General features: G+C 37.3%; 1 protein-coding gene across 2 annotated transcripts in view; it reads right to left on the bottom strand.

Annotated features, from left to right (window-relative positions):
* Positions 1–5,184: 5,184 nt before the first annotated feature.
* The window catches only part of Nebl (nebulette), a 319,353-nt gene continuing 309,203 nt past the window's right edge, over positions 5,185–15,334 (bottom strand). For both annotated transcript variants that reach the window (XM_013014764.1, XM_013014763.1), the window contains 2 exons: positions 10,976–11,082; positions 5,185–9,417 (listed from right to left, as the gene is read on the bottom strand). In XM_013014764.1, the coding sequence (XP_012870218.1) occupies positions 9,241–9,417; positions 10,976–11,082 (284 nt within the window). In that variant the 3' untranslated portion in view covers positions 5,185–9,240. The remainder of the gene's footprint in view (positions 9,418–10,975; positions 11,083–15,334) is intronic.

Below are 15,334 nucleotides of genomic sequence, written 5' to 3'. Positions count from 1 at the left end.
TCCAGTTTTCTAGTGGTTAATTGAAGAGTCTCATGAACTTGCCTGCCGGGGCTGGCTTTGAACCAGGGTTCTCAGATCTCAGCCTCTTGAGTAGCTAGGATTCCAGGCATGAGCCAGCAGCACCTAGCATCAGGAAATGTTTGTAAATATCAGTTAAGTGTTCCCCACACAAGATCCTTCTTTTTTGACCAACTGGACGATTAAACATGTCCAATCATTAATTTAAATGGCTCAAGGTAGGATGGATAGTCATATTTTCAGGCTTGTGGAGGAGGCAGATGTTCAATATTTTTGCTAGAATTCTATAAGGTCTATGGTCTACCTCAGAATATGGGTGCATTCCAAATGTATAACAACACCTTCATTGCATCGGGAATAACTTGTCTCTGGGTTACCCAGTTAATGTAGCTTAAGTATCTCATACCAAGGATAAGATGGAAATGGCAGTCCTTGAACCTGAGAAATCCAAAAAGGACAGGAGAGCATCTTAAACAATGACTATGCTGTAGACATTATGGCAATGAGCCCCAGCAGGCGCACATGTTTAAAAACACTGGGAGAGGAAATAAAGACACAAGAAACTCAGAGAAGACATCATCATTCTGCAGATGTTGAAATTTTGCTTATATAATTCATTCTGCAGCTTACTGCCTCTTTTTTTTTAAGTAAAATGGGTCATAATTAGAATAAAGCAGTGTGTGTAACACAAAGGTCATGCTCATACATACTGCCTTTTTCACCAGCATTTCAATTTTATTAAAAATATGAAAACCTGCCTGCACCATTGAATTTAAAATATTAACAGAAGGCTGGAGTAGTTCTGTTACTTCCTACCAGTAACTGGGTTCTTCCCAGGTATGCAGATCTAAGATGGACTTGGGGCTTTTTTCCACACCGTACTCAGATGTCAGTTCAAACAATGGCTTCCACACTATTCCTCCTGAGTCTATGCCTCACCCCTCCCCAGCTCCAAGAGCTCACAGCACCCTCGGCTCTCCTTCCATGACACCTGACATCATAATTAAGCGGCTGATTGCCGAAACACATAATTAGCAGCTTGTATCAGTCTTCCCCTACCAATAAGAACACCTGAAGAGGAATGTTCCTTTGCTCCATTGCTTGGATAGACTAAATGCTGAAGAAGTAAATGTGTCGTGGCTAAATTAAAGTGACTGTTTCTCCCACTTTAATCAAGAGCTATCACTGAGTAAGCCTTGGAGAATCATTTTCTAATAAAAGTCTGCAAACAATTCAAGCTTCCCTCCGGTGACACTAGATCCTATGTCTTGCTCTTAAGGTGGCCCCAGCCATTCCACTCTTCTTTGCCAAAATTTAGAAATCTATGGGAACATTCTCTAACCCCCTAAACTCCTACCTACTAATAGAAGTTAAATTCATTTTGGTATTCATTATTGCTACCATTCATAAGGCTAGAAAAGCCCATGTTAACTACTACTAAAGTGATTTCACTAAGACATATAAAACTTAAGGCAACCAAAACCAAAAACCTAAAGATCAATCCGTGTGACATTTCAATTGTGATATGATGCTGCAATTGGTCTTCCCCTCCCATTTGCTATCTCTCTGTGTTGCCCTGGGAAGCACATTATACAATGTTTCCATCATCCATGTATATTGCTCCTTGTCCAGATGAGTTACCCAGTTATTGTACCTGTAGGTATGACAATATGAACCATGTAGTCCGTGATGATGGATGTGTTTGGGTGCTGTGATCAAACTCATGTGTTAACAAGGCCCACAGTCACTCAAACACATCTAAAGAAATGGAAGGTTGGCATGTAATGGTAGAAAGAAAGATAGGGCTTGCTTCACCAAAAGGCCCTGTTGGCACTCAAGAACAGGTTACCAGCCTTCTAGAACAGGTAAACTCACACAGGTGGGCCCATCCCTTCCATACTTGGGATGGGGTAGGGACACTCCCTTGGCAGCAAAAGTGGGTGTCTCTGAAAAGGAGCCACCATTTACAATATAATATAATCACTCTAGATTCAGCCTCTTTCTATATTCCTCTTCACACCGCTGCCTCAAAGCCTCTTCCCTGTCCCAGGGCTTTGTTCTTCGGCATCCTTTCTGCTCTCTCATACCTTATGCTTCCTGTAGACTTCTTTCTCAAGGTCTCACAGTTCCTAATCATATCACCAGTTTGCCAGCTCACTCTATCTACTGAGCACAGAGGAGATTTAGTCATTTTCCTCCCTAACAGGCAAAGTGCTTGTGACGCAAGAGGCTGGGTCACCCTGAGGATCTAGACAGCTGTACAGAATAAGTGATAACATGGTTATCCACTTAGAACAAACATTGATTGGGGCCACATGGCCTTGGACAGAAACCCCTGGGAAAATAAGTGTGGCTAACCAAGGTCAAGAACAGGAAACTAGTTCATGGAAAGAACAAACAGGTAAACCAAGGCTGGAGTAGGGGAAAGTTCTGTTTTCTCAAGTAGAGTAACAGGAGTTCACATTTGCTCATTTCTCTAGTTTGGTCTCTTATTCTCTTTCATTTTGGTACTGAAAAATTAAATTGAAATAACATGAAAGCAACAAAGTTTTTTTTAATGCTGTGGCATAAGTACAAGATCAGCAACTGGACCCTTGTTTCTCAGTTTGACTTTTCACCTTTTAAACCCATTTCTCATTCTTCATTTTCATGTAAGCCTTACTGCGCTCAAACACATAATAGACAAAGGCATGAGAATTTTGCTTGGTACTACAGAAAAAAACAAGTAGCAGTTCACCCTTGGACCCTACCCAACTTTTCTGCTATCACAAAACTCTTTTTCAATCACTCTATGTCAAAGAAGCAGATTATACTAAGAAAGGAACAAAACTTCCTTTTTATCTAATCTTCTTGGGTTTTTTTAAAAATGTCTGAGTATTTCTTTTACAATGCTCTAGTTATCTAAAAAACTAATTCCACAAATTTGAAAATTAAGATAATAAAATTACCAGCATAGTGTATTTAATGTCTAAATTATTTAAAGTCAGAAAAAAAGTATCAATGTCTTTTGTAGCCCAGTTTCTAAAAGTAAATTTATAAGTATGAATGTAAAACAAAGTTTTGAAGGAAGAGAAGAATAGTGAATTCTTTTTTTTTTTTTTTGGGTCCGGTCGTGGGGCCCGAACTCTGGGCCTGGGCACTGTCCCTCAGCTCTTCAGCTCAAGGCTAGCGCTCTACCACTTGGGCCACAGCGCCACTTCCGGCTTTTTTCTTTTTGCTTATGTGGTGCTGAGGAATCGAACTCAGGGCTTCAGGCATGCAAGGCAAGCGCTCTACCACTGAGCCACCTTCCCAGCCCAAGAATAGTGAATTCTTAAGTTCACAAGCAACTCTTGTTATTTTGTCTTTTCAAATATTATGAGTATGTTCATTGATACCATAAAATATCAAATTCATACTTCTAGAATTTAAAATAGTAACCCAGAAAATTCAAATGGGGTAGAATTTAGTGTTTATTCTATGAGGTTTTTGTCTGCGATGTTTAGCATTGTACAGTTGTGCACCAAAGAGGGATTTTTACAAAATAATACAATAAAGGTCAGATCCAACCTAGTGAAGCATATATGAGACCCAAACTAGGAACTAGTTCACATTCCCAATAATGGGAAAATCAAGGGGAAAAGCAATTATGCTTTAAGATAAATGAGCCATTCTTAGCTGAAAAATCTGAGTACCCTCCCATTTCATGTACTCAAATTGTGCATTTCTGTTTTGTGCTCCAAGCTGTTTCTTTCATCTTATAAATGTACAAAAATTAGAATTGTAGCACTGAGGGCATGTGAAGAATTTAATCTTGAAAGAAGTGAACTACAATGATGCTTTATTGAAGCACTTTGATATAAAATCAGAAAGACACCAAGCTTGAAAAGGCATCATAGTGTTAGCCGTTCATACACAATTAATTCAGGAGAAAGGAGAAGACATTGTGAATGAATCCCCAATATAAATGCGCTGGAACCCGGGCATATCTTTGATAAATCTAGTATTCGGGGTATTAGGAGTGTATGTTACCTGTGGGTAATGACCTATCCTCTAAGAAACCACATTGAGAGCCAAGAAATAGAATCATTCTGTTAAATCCTGCATTTATTTAACAAACCAAATGTATAGAGATAGGGAGTGAATGTGTTATAATGGAAAGAAGACACACAATGTGAAGTCCCTGAAGAGAGTCTCTGGGGGAGCTCAGATCTCTCATGGTGAATCCTTGCACAGACCATAGGAAAGCCACCACTGACACTCCCATTTAAGTCATTTTTAGGTAGATAAATCAGTGATTTGCTTCTACTTCAGTACAAACAGTAATGACAATGGTAGCCTTGAAGAGTTTGTTAGTGAGTACAGGGAATACGTGAGGTGTTAGGCTTCCTGTGTTATTTTAGTGCCCAACCACTGTATTTTATATGAGGATAATGTATTATCTGACACTTACTGTGACATCTACTAACACGTAAACTCATTTGCATAGGTTAGTACTTTGTGTGGTACAATGTTCATTCCTCTTATCTACCAAGGCTTAAAGATTCACAGTGTAGAGGGGAAAAAATGAATTAAAGCATTTCTACTAAAATATATTTTAATAGCTGGTGTTAACAATTTGCATAACAAAAGCCACATTATATTCATCACATCGTATCATTCTGTAAGCCCCATTCCTTTGAAAAACATTAAGTGTTCCCTTCAAAACTGGTAAGCTCTCCAAGCTCATACGGTTTTAGAAATTAATCATCAAGCACAGTTCTACATATTTAGAAGTAAACAGAGTCAGACTTTACAATGATTCAAATTTGCAGTTTTATCATTGGCCAAATACCAACAGTTCTATGCACATCATGCCTGCTACACACTGGGTGCTGCTTCCAAAATGTTCAGCAGTTCATTGTATGAACACAAAAGAATGGGACTGCAATGCAGATGTCCCTTTCTCCTCGAAAGCAAATCATTCTTAACAGCAACTAGATTACAGTAATGTATACACTATGCAAACTGGATACTATATAGCAAACACAAAAAAGCAGATAAAGTTTCCATGAATATACTGAAGTCAGAGAGACAACTGGGGAGGAAATCTGCCCATGGATCCATCCAGACCTGTGGGATCTAATAGTGTAAGCATCTTGAGATGACATTCACACTGCCTCATATAATGCCTTGGCTTTTTTTTAAAATTTCTAATAGTTGACAGTTAGATGCTTAAAAACAGTCCTAATGGGCATGAACACTTCAGAAAAACACTTCCATTTTAGCACCCTTAAGTTTGTTTACATAGCTTCCTATTTAACTAAAGATATATTGTCATTGGCCATGTGACCCAACACAATCACTATCTAGCCACATCTCAGATTATAAGAAGCAAAAGCTAACGTATAATTAACATAAAGTAAAGCTCATTTATGTAGGTGAATTCAGCCTCATTAACACAATAATTCTATCTTAGAATAGGTACTTTAAATTCCATTCCTAAAGTTACTATTTATACATATCAACTATATATAAATCCCCAAAGAACTTTCCAGAAATAGATGGAAGAAGTCCACATTTTCTAAAGCCTTAAATCTTTAAGAGGGAAAATACAATCAGTTATCACCTATAATACCTGTTAAGGGAATCTCACCTTCCCACCACAAAAATACCAATTATGTATAATAAAATATCACTCTAGGATAGGCAGAAGCTTGCTTGCTTGGTTTTCTTTCCAAGACCATAATGATAAAAAGGTTAATTAAAAAGGCACCTGCTTTTATATCTACCTATATCATAAGTTTGGTATAAACTCTATCCAGTTTAATAGGGGTATGCTATTTAAGATCACAGCCATTGTCTTTCTCTTTTCACTGAATACATTCCATTGCAGATAGAAGAAACTAAAAAAAAGGAAGGGCACCTCTTCACTTTCTGTTTTGAAAAAAATCTTCCTAATTCTTAGAGCATTCTAAACTTTAGTACAGAGAAGGTGAGGGAAAGGAAGACTGTACTGAAACTGGCAAAAGTGCATCCTCGTCATCTTCAAGCAATGTACCAAGTAGCAAGAAAGGGGCTGCCTCACTTCATCAGCATTCATGCAAGATGCTTATGGAAATTGTGCTTCAGATTCTTGTATGGTCTATGAAGGATGGAAGGCATGGCAAGATCTAGGGGTTTCATGGAGAGCCCACACCAGATAAAGACTTCAAACTGGGCTACATTGCAGATGTGCAAACTGTAACAGGACACAAAGAATTCATTTTGCCATAAATTAGAAATAGAAAGCTTTCTAGAGAACAAGAATTAGTTTTTAAAAAAAACTTCTACTACAAAAGCTTACAAGAAAAGCAACATATTCTGTTGCTATGCTTGCTTTAACAGTAATATGATCCACGCACAGTTTTGTATTCAGAACCTTTTAAAAGTGTGCCAAACTCCTTTTTTGTGCTTTGGTCAGAGAGGAGAACGCACTGAATTTCAGAAGCAGGTGCGTGACCTCTGCTTGGCATTTACATAGTCTTCTTTACCTTCATTCAATTTCTAAAAGGCTTGTTTTCAAATTCTTCCTTAGCTGTCAGTGTTATGTATGCTTTATCTGTTACGTATGTAATAGCCAAAGTGAAGTTGGACAGGAGGTATTTGGAAAGTGAAAAGGTGTTCAAGAATATATTTTTTTGTTAAGTGATGCTGACTTTGGTATGACGCATCTCTGTTTCCTTTATTTTGCTGAGCTGTTTAATGTCCTGACAAGTATTAGAAACAACACCAACACTATCAAACTTACAGCCTCCAGAACATGCAATGTCCTGTTCAGCCTGTCTTTATTTAAAAATAAGTGCCTCCTAGTTGAATTCTGGTCTGCTATTAATTCCACAAGTCATGAAGCAGAAACATCTTGCTTTGCATTTATATGAAGCTTACTTAACGTTTTAGGATACTTATTTCCTAAATGTGTGGCGACTCTGATATCCAGTGAATGTGATCTTGAAATCAGCTAATGAGAAAAAGCATGAAATATCAACTGCTACTTTGTTACTTTCCTAATTACAGGTCGGCTTCTTTTGAGCTTCCTATACATGTTCTATTTGTCAAAAATTGTACCTGTCCTATAATTAGTCCAAATTTTAATCAACAACTACTCTTTTTATAAAGAATCACACACACACACACACACACACAAAAGAAAATAGTCTGGGGAAACAAAGACATACTTAACCAAAAGTGAGCAGACTTACTGTCCTTGTTTAGGATGCACAGATTTTTGCAAACTTATTACAAGTTCAATTTGTAAGTCTGTGTGCAAGCATTAAATACGGAGTCAATCGATTCAGTCACCACTAGTCTTTTAAATGATGGAAATGGGTTAGGCTTAGTATGCTGTAGTTTGTTAAACCCTTTCCAAAAATACTAGTTATTCCCCTAAATTTTTGTCCTTTCAATTTCATATAGCCACAGCTAAGTGGCTTCTTTTGCTGTGTTAACCTATTATCTGAAACTAAGATATTCAACAGTATGTACTGACTGTTCAAAAATGTGAATGGCTTTTGGATTAGTTACCTTTCAACACGAAGTGTTGTACAGGATGTTTTATGAATATATCATAAACATATATCATGTTTTCTTGAATATATCATAAGCAGTAGATATCTCCAAGATCCCTATGTCTTAGTGCATTTTTGTAACTGCTTTTCTCAGTGCATTGCTATAATCACATCCTTCATGAATGCTACCCTGCTGTAAGTCATGATACAGGGCACAATCAGAATGACAGAAGAGTTGCCATGGGATATCAGGAAAAAAATGGGGGTGATATTTCATAAGCAAGGGCTGTATGTGTATACATGTGGCTGGAAATCCATCAAATGATTGCAAAGACACTCAAAACACAACAACCATTTCTGTGTGTGTGTGTGTGTGTGTGTGTGTGTGTGTGTGTGAACGGCCTTTGAGTCTAAACTGAGCAATCTCTGCTGATATTCCTATCTCATCCCCTAAAGATGCTTTAGAAACAAAAACCAGAAAATGGAAAGGAAGTTTCTTCATTCACTAGTCTTTAGTGGCTAGATTTCTCTTCCAGAGTCCCAGTACTGTTTTCCAAAAGAAAACAGTGGTGCCAACTTCCTGTGGACTCAACTTGTGTTTACCCAAGTTGTAACCAGTATGTTCTGTATCTCATTTATCACTGGGTTTTATGATCTTTCCTTCACTTTTAAATCAACTGCGGCAATAAAGTCAACAAAAGCTCTTCAGTAAATACCTAAATCACTTATTTACTAGAGTATATGTGTATTTCTTCTAAAGTGTTAGTCCTTCAAAACTAGAGTGTAATACAGCAGGAAAATCTCAAGCAACTTTTCAAAATAGGTTTTCCAGATGAGCTGGCAACTAGAGGAAAGGGCTTGGAGATAGGAGCCACACTGCTGGCATTAATAACAGCAACAGGCAAGGAAACTGCCTATGTTACAGAAGCTTGAACCCACGTGACATGCAACAGGGCAAAGGCTACTAGGGAAATAATACAGATGACATCAATTTTTGCCCTTTGCAAGAATAGCTGTGAAGTTATTTGGTCTTAACATTCTGTGGAACCAAGCATGTGTTTCGATCCACAGAATGTAAATGGAGAATAGGATACACTGTGGTACAGATGAGAAATAAATAGACCCAGTTGGCCTAGGGAACAAGGATATTTCCTGTTTGGTCCCCTAAGGCCATCAGTCAATATAATTTTACCCAGACTCATTCTGCCATTGCTTATATTTATTAGATTAGGCAATTTTTACCAGTGTTAGAAATTGCCTAATGAACCAAAAGCTCAACAGTTTTTGTTTGTTTGTTTGTTTTTTAGTTATCAGCTGTATTACTGAGTTAAGAGTTTTGGATTTCAGTGACTTGTAGTGACAGCTATGAAGATTCATACACGTGTTACACTGAGGGGACAGTCAACATCTCTATTAAAGTCTACAAAAATACATTTCCCAGAAGGGTTCAATAGCCAATCAAAGGAAACCACAAACACAATTAGCAGCACCAGGTCTCCAGACCTAATGATTCTGTTTACAGGAATTACTGAAAATGCTGCTGTTTTTCAGTCCAGAAGTCATCCCTTCTTCCTGGTACCTGCATGTCTAGTTGTCAAAGGAAGGGTGTATGTTATTGTAAAATAATCGCCAAGTTGTCTTAAAAGTATTTTCTATCTTTTAAAAAGATTAAGTGTAGAATACATTAGAATAAAGCTCAAAGGGCAAGAAGAAAGAATTAATTCACAAACTCGATGTAATTCGCCGGGAGCATGCCCGTCCTCCCCGTCCTCTGTACGGTGCCGTACATCCAGCCGTCATCAATGGGCTGCACATTGACGATGTAGTCACCATCCCGGAAGGAGACCTCATCTTCATCCTGGGCACTGTAGTCGTACATGGCTCGGTAGGTCCTCTGAGAAAAGAAAGAAAGGCTTGGGTCGTTGACTATCAACATCGTCACCGCGACCAGTTCCAGTTCCGGTAAATCAACACAGGATCAAACATCTGGAAGGTTTTTAAAGCAGGTCTATTTTTGGAAATCTGTTCAACCAGAGCCTCGCATCTCACTGTCCTGATCTCAAGTTTCATTTTAGTCAAGAAAAGAGATAGTATTGGAGTGTTAGCGTAGAAACAAGGACATACTTTAGAATTAGTAGGAAAGAGAATGATGAAAAGAATACATACAATGGCTCATCTGACAACGACTCCACTTTAAAATAGCAAAGTCAACCTTTCTCACACCCCCACTGAGGCGTCAGATTCACTCAAGCAAACTTAGATTAGTCGATTCTCCCCTGTCTCATATCCTTCAGAGAATAAGACCTGCCATACTGACAGACAGGTCCCAATCCCATTGGCTCTTAGTCCCTGGTCCTCCAAGCAGAGAAAAATGACTGTTTCCTAAACAGATATTCATAATCCTTGTTTCCTCTTAAAATATGCAAGACAGAATTAAAAATCATAATATGCTTGATAGTTTCACCTATCATAGTGACCTTAAAAAAGGCAATATATAAACATTCTGAATGTTGAAGTGCTTATTTTTAAAAATCTTGTAATAAGAAAATTTTAATTGAATTTTCCTACACTGGTTATTATGAAGGCTAAGAATTTAGCTAATATTAACCATCAGTGAGTCTCAGAGGCAAGAGTATTTGTTGACTGAGGAAAGTGGCTTTCTAGCCTTGGAGTCATTGAAGATACTTTACAGTTGTGAAGAGTCATTTATATCTAAGTGTTCAATAAATAATAAGGGCCAGCACAAAGCCAGGAGAAGCAAAACATAATGAGACTAGATGTTCCCACGCGTTGCTTTCAAATATGACACTGAAGGAATAAATCAGTATTTCAAGATTTCCTATGAAGGGGATTTGATATTTTAAAATGGATAGTTTATTAATATTTTAATAGGCACACAGTAATTGCACAAATTTATGGGGTATAATGTAGCACCTCAATACATGTATGCAATGGATAATGATCAGTCAGGTAATGAGCAGATCTACCACCTCAGAAATCCATCATACTTTTGTGTTGAGAACATTTAGACTTCTGTAGACCATATGACTAGCATCCATCAAATATCTGAAGCTTTGTAGAGCAAAATTAAAATCATAGTTGGCTAACACCGATCATAAAAAATGTACTAGAATATGTCTTATACTTCTTATTGTTTGGTTTAATTCTTATTAATATTTTCTTTTCTCAACTCTTCACCCCTGTAAGGTTTTTACTTCTTCTGAAGAGGCTATATAAATAGCATCAGGCAATCACTTATCCCTAGACAACACAGTCAATGGCAATTCAGCAGTATGCTACATTTACTTACATTCTTGTGGCAAAATGGGAAGATGAGACAAGAAAGGACACTTTTTTCCCCCGTGCTGGAGATTGAACTCAGAGCTCTAAGCAAGTGCTCTACCACTGAGCTATACTTCTGGCCTAAAGGAACATTTCAAACCCATACTTACTAGATTTGGTGAGTGCTGCATTGACCTCATGGATGACATACTGGTCTGATGCATGTACCCATAGCCTTGGGAATGGCTCTGCTGATAAGCTCCAGGAAGGACAGGTGCTGCATACAGAACATACACACATAGAGTCCTTAAAATTGCCTCCTAGTAATCCTTCCCATCCCTTCACCATGAAGCCATGCTGACAGGCTTCTACCTTTTCAGCAGCAGTTGGAATGTGAGGAACTCTACTGCAAACAAGCACTATATTAGTCCAAATCACAGTAATTAAAGACATAATAGAAAATCCATTTATCATGCAGTTCTATTTTTACAAATAATTTTATTGCTCTATTATAGATGTTATATAAAAACAACACAACCAAACAATGCAACAAAATAAAAAAAAATCCCAGTCATGGGTTGTTTTATCCACATCGTGCTTTTAAGACATTTGCTAAAGTATAAACCGGACTTGAAAGAGATTTAATTGGATTTCCCAACCAGTGAGAAAATATCACTGTTTACACAGAGTGCTTATCATTACATAATGGGTATTTAGTGGCAGTTAACTGAGTGTTAACAAAGATGGTAAACAGAGCCTTCGTTTAGAAATATATTTTGTTCAACTGTCAATGAAAAGTCTGTACCTGTTGAAGAAAACTTGATTGGAACATAAGAATTCTACTTTTCATTTTGATTATAATGAAGACTAAGTAAATGAGTTCCGGGTATTTTTTTCATTAACATCTAACAAAATAGACCACTCAAAGAATTTCATAACCAGCTTTCCATGTTAACAATAAAAAAATGGTGTTCATTCAGCTGTGACATCCTTACTTCTAATTAAGACATTCAAAAGACATAATTTCTGTTATAATAAACTCTGATTTCCTCAGAAACCAACAAGAAAGCTAGATTAAGCACACACACACAATCAAAAATCATGTATACTTGGATGTTTGTTTCTATGTTTTAGCATTCATAACCAGAAACATGAGCTATAAGCAAAAGGTAATTTAGTAATATACCCTTTATTACATTTTGAATAATTATATAATTCATTAAAGCTGTATAATTCATGTACTATTAAGTCCATAATAGTCTGACAATTTGTTTACTTATAACTGATTGATTTATTCAGGACAGTTTTATGATGAAAGAAGCAGATTAAATTCTTGAGTGTTATAAACAGTTAATATTTAGTAAATGGCAACTTTGCTCTAATGATACATAAGATTATCAATATTTTAAAATAGTTTAATAATCAGAAAGTTACAATACATTACTGTGTTGTCCTGATTAATAATGACATTAGATTGAATGGGACCTTCATCTAGTAGTTCTTGAGTACATTTATATTACAATGTTGTTACAAATTTTATTTTCTGTTTTTATATGGCATTAAAGAGATTTTCCCAATACCTTTACTGGGTTGGAGTGTATTTTCATTATTAAACCATGATTAAACATCAAACGCTTCTGAAAATTACCAACTCAACTAAATATTTAATGTCAAGAGATGCCAAGGATATTTTTGAAAGCCACTCATGAAGGAAAAAATAATGAAATTTTCATAAATATCTACGTTGTTCCAGCTGAGTGGAAGGGGCTTTTCTGTATGAGATGCTAGCAGTGCTGATCTTTCTCTTATTCTCTCCTTCAACTCAAAACAAACACTCATCCGCTCATATGAAGCTGAGTACATTGCAGTCACAGAGTAAGTCTCCCTGACCTCTATGAGAAGTCATGGCTGTCCACCAAGGCATACCAGCACGACAGGAATGACAGCATGATTGCTCTCCCAGAGTCACAATGGGCTTCAGCCACTGGCCCTTTCCCCAATTAAACAAAAATGACCGGATGTGCAGGGCTTTTCCAATTAAATGCCTAGATCAATGCTTTGGGCTAATACCCTACATTGCTAGTCCTAAACTTGTTTCTAACCATTGAAACTAGTCATTTCTCCATTAATTAATTTGAGTCTACTTAAAAATTTCAAAGAACAAATACAAATGCCTCTATTCATTTGTTTAAAGGAAAATAAACAAATTCTAGCCAATACTATGAATCTTACATTTTTATGTATTAAGTACAATGGGCTTAAAATACATTGGGGGGAAAATCTTTCAGAAAAGGACAATGAAAATTATGCAGTCCCAGAGTCTGTGATATCTTTATGCTTTCATTTGTACAGCACTACCCCAATTTTGTGCCCATAAGTATTGATAACTGAAGAATGTTACTTATCATTCTTCTCTCTTGGGCCTTTGGAATCTGTTTTTGTTTCTTGGGTTTTATTTTTTTGTCAGTCATGGAGCTTGAACTCAGGTCTTAGGCGCTGCTCCTGAGCTCTTTCACTCAAGGCTAGCAGCCTACCACTTTGAGCCACAGGTCCACTTCTGGTTTTCTGGTGATTAATTGGAGATAAGAGTCTCATGAATTTTCCTTCCCAGGCTGGCTTTGAACCGTGATCCTCAGACCTCAGCCTCCTGAGTAACTAGGTTTACAGGCATGAGCCACCAGCACCCGGCAAAAGTTGGGTATTTTTTAATGTGTTCAAGTGCTCACAAATCCACCCTTCAGAGAGATCCAGTAGCTACTGCCAATTGAGTAAGAAAAGGTAAGAAGATGTCCAAAGCAGGTGTGCAGTGGAAATCAGGGTAGGGAGTTGAGAAGCGACCACTGCACAATAAGTACAGTCCATTCAGTACCCATGGTCTCTCATCACGTTTCACCATCTCATTTCCCTGAATTACTTAACCAAAGTTCCACCGGGGCTAGACAACCTTGCTATCTACTTTATACCTGGTGCAATACAAGAATTTTTAGGAGGTTCCTATTAGGGATATGAAAACCATAACTAAGAGCCCAGAGGAAACAATTCAGTAAAAGTGAACACCAATTTTAAAAGAGACATGAATGTTAATAATGAAGAATGATGATTAAGAAGCATAATTTTTTGAAACTTGGAAAAAACAAACAAAAGGAAATTTACAGTGATAGCTTTGAAAAATCCAGGTTCTGATAAACTCAATTGAAAGCTAACTTTTCTTCTATGAGATTTCTTCCATGAAATTTAGACTTCAAACTGTTCTTGCAAAAGCAAGATGTTAGGCTAACTTTGCAACAATTGAGGACATCTTATAGAGAAAAGGACACAGTGCCCTTTTATTAAATCAGTAGTCAGACTTCATCAGTGTAAGTTCCGATGGATGATGATAAAAGTTCAGTAGTTTTTTCTAACCACCGAGTGTGAGGGTTTGTTTTATTTCCATAACATTAAATTTTTTCAAAAGGTTTTGTTATCCTAAGGCAATAACAAAACACAGAAGTGGAATACAACTTTCATTTCACATTGCTGAGACTTATTGATCCAAGGTCCAGAAGTGGACCAAAGTAACACACATTTCAAGCTCTATTTGGAATGACCTATGATGCTTATAATACCAACATGTCTACAGGATAGAATATGAGAAACCCTATGTCTCCTTGGCACAGGCCTAAATTTTCTAAATAGAGACCCAAAAACACAACAAATCAAAGAAAGGTTGGGCAAATGGGATTGCATGAAATTGCAGAGCTTCTGCATGGCAAAGGACATAGCTAGCAAGATCAATAGAAAGCCCACAGATTGGGAGAAGATCTCCACTAGCCATATAATCGACAAGGGTCTCATATCTAAAATATACCTGGAACTCAAAAAAATAAATCCCCCAACAACAAATCCTCAAAGAAACAACTGCCCAATAAATAAGTGGGCTAGAGACTTAAAGAGAAACTTCTCTGAAGAGGAAAGAAGGATGGCCAATAGACACATGAAGAAATGTTCAACATCCCTAGCCATAAAAGAAATGCAAATCAAAACAACATTGAGATACCACCTCACCCCAGTTAGAATGGCAAAAATCAAGAACTCTAACAACAACAGATGCTGGAGGGGATGTGGACAGAAGGGAAGCTTACTGCATTGTTGGTGGGAGTGTAAACTTGTTCAGCCACTTTGGAAAGCAGTCTGGAGGTTCCTCAAAAGACTCCACATAGAGCTCCCCTATGACCCAGCAATCCCACTTTTGGGCATTTACCCAAATGATCACAAACAAGACCACACTAAAGCTACCAGCACAACTATGTTTATTGCAGCATAATTTACCATAGCTAAGATATGGAACCAACCCAGATGCCCCTCAATAGATGAATGGATCAAGAAAATGTGGTATATATACACAATGGAATTCTATGCCTCCATCAGAAAGAATGATATTGCCCCATTTGTTAGGAAATAGAAAGACCTGGAAAAAAATTATATTAAGTAAAGTAAGCCAAGCCCAACGAAACATAAGTCCCATGCTTTCCTTTATTTTCAATAACTAG

The sequence above is a fragment of the Dipodomys ordii genome, unplaced genomic scaffold (genome assembly GCF_000151885.1).
Source record: "Dipodomys ordii isolate 6190 unplaced genomic scaffold, Dord_2.0 Scaffold24, whole genome shotgun sequence".
Classification (NCBI taxonomy): Eukaryota; Metazoa; Chordata; class Mammalia; order Rodentia; family Heteromyidae; genus Dipodomys; species Dipodomys ordii.
This window is presented reverse-complemented; position numbering and strand designations above follow the sequence as displayed.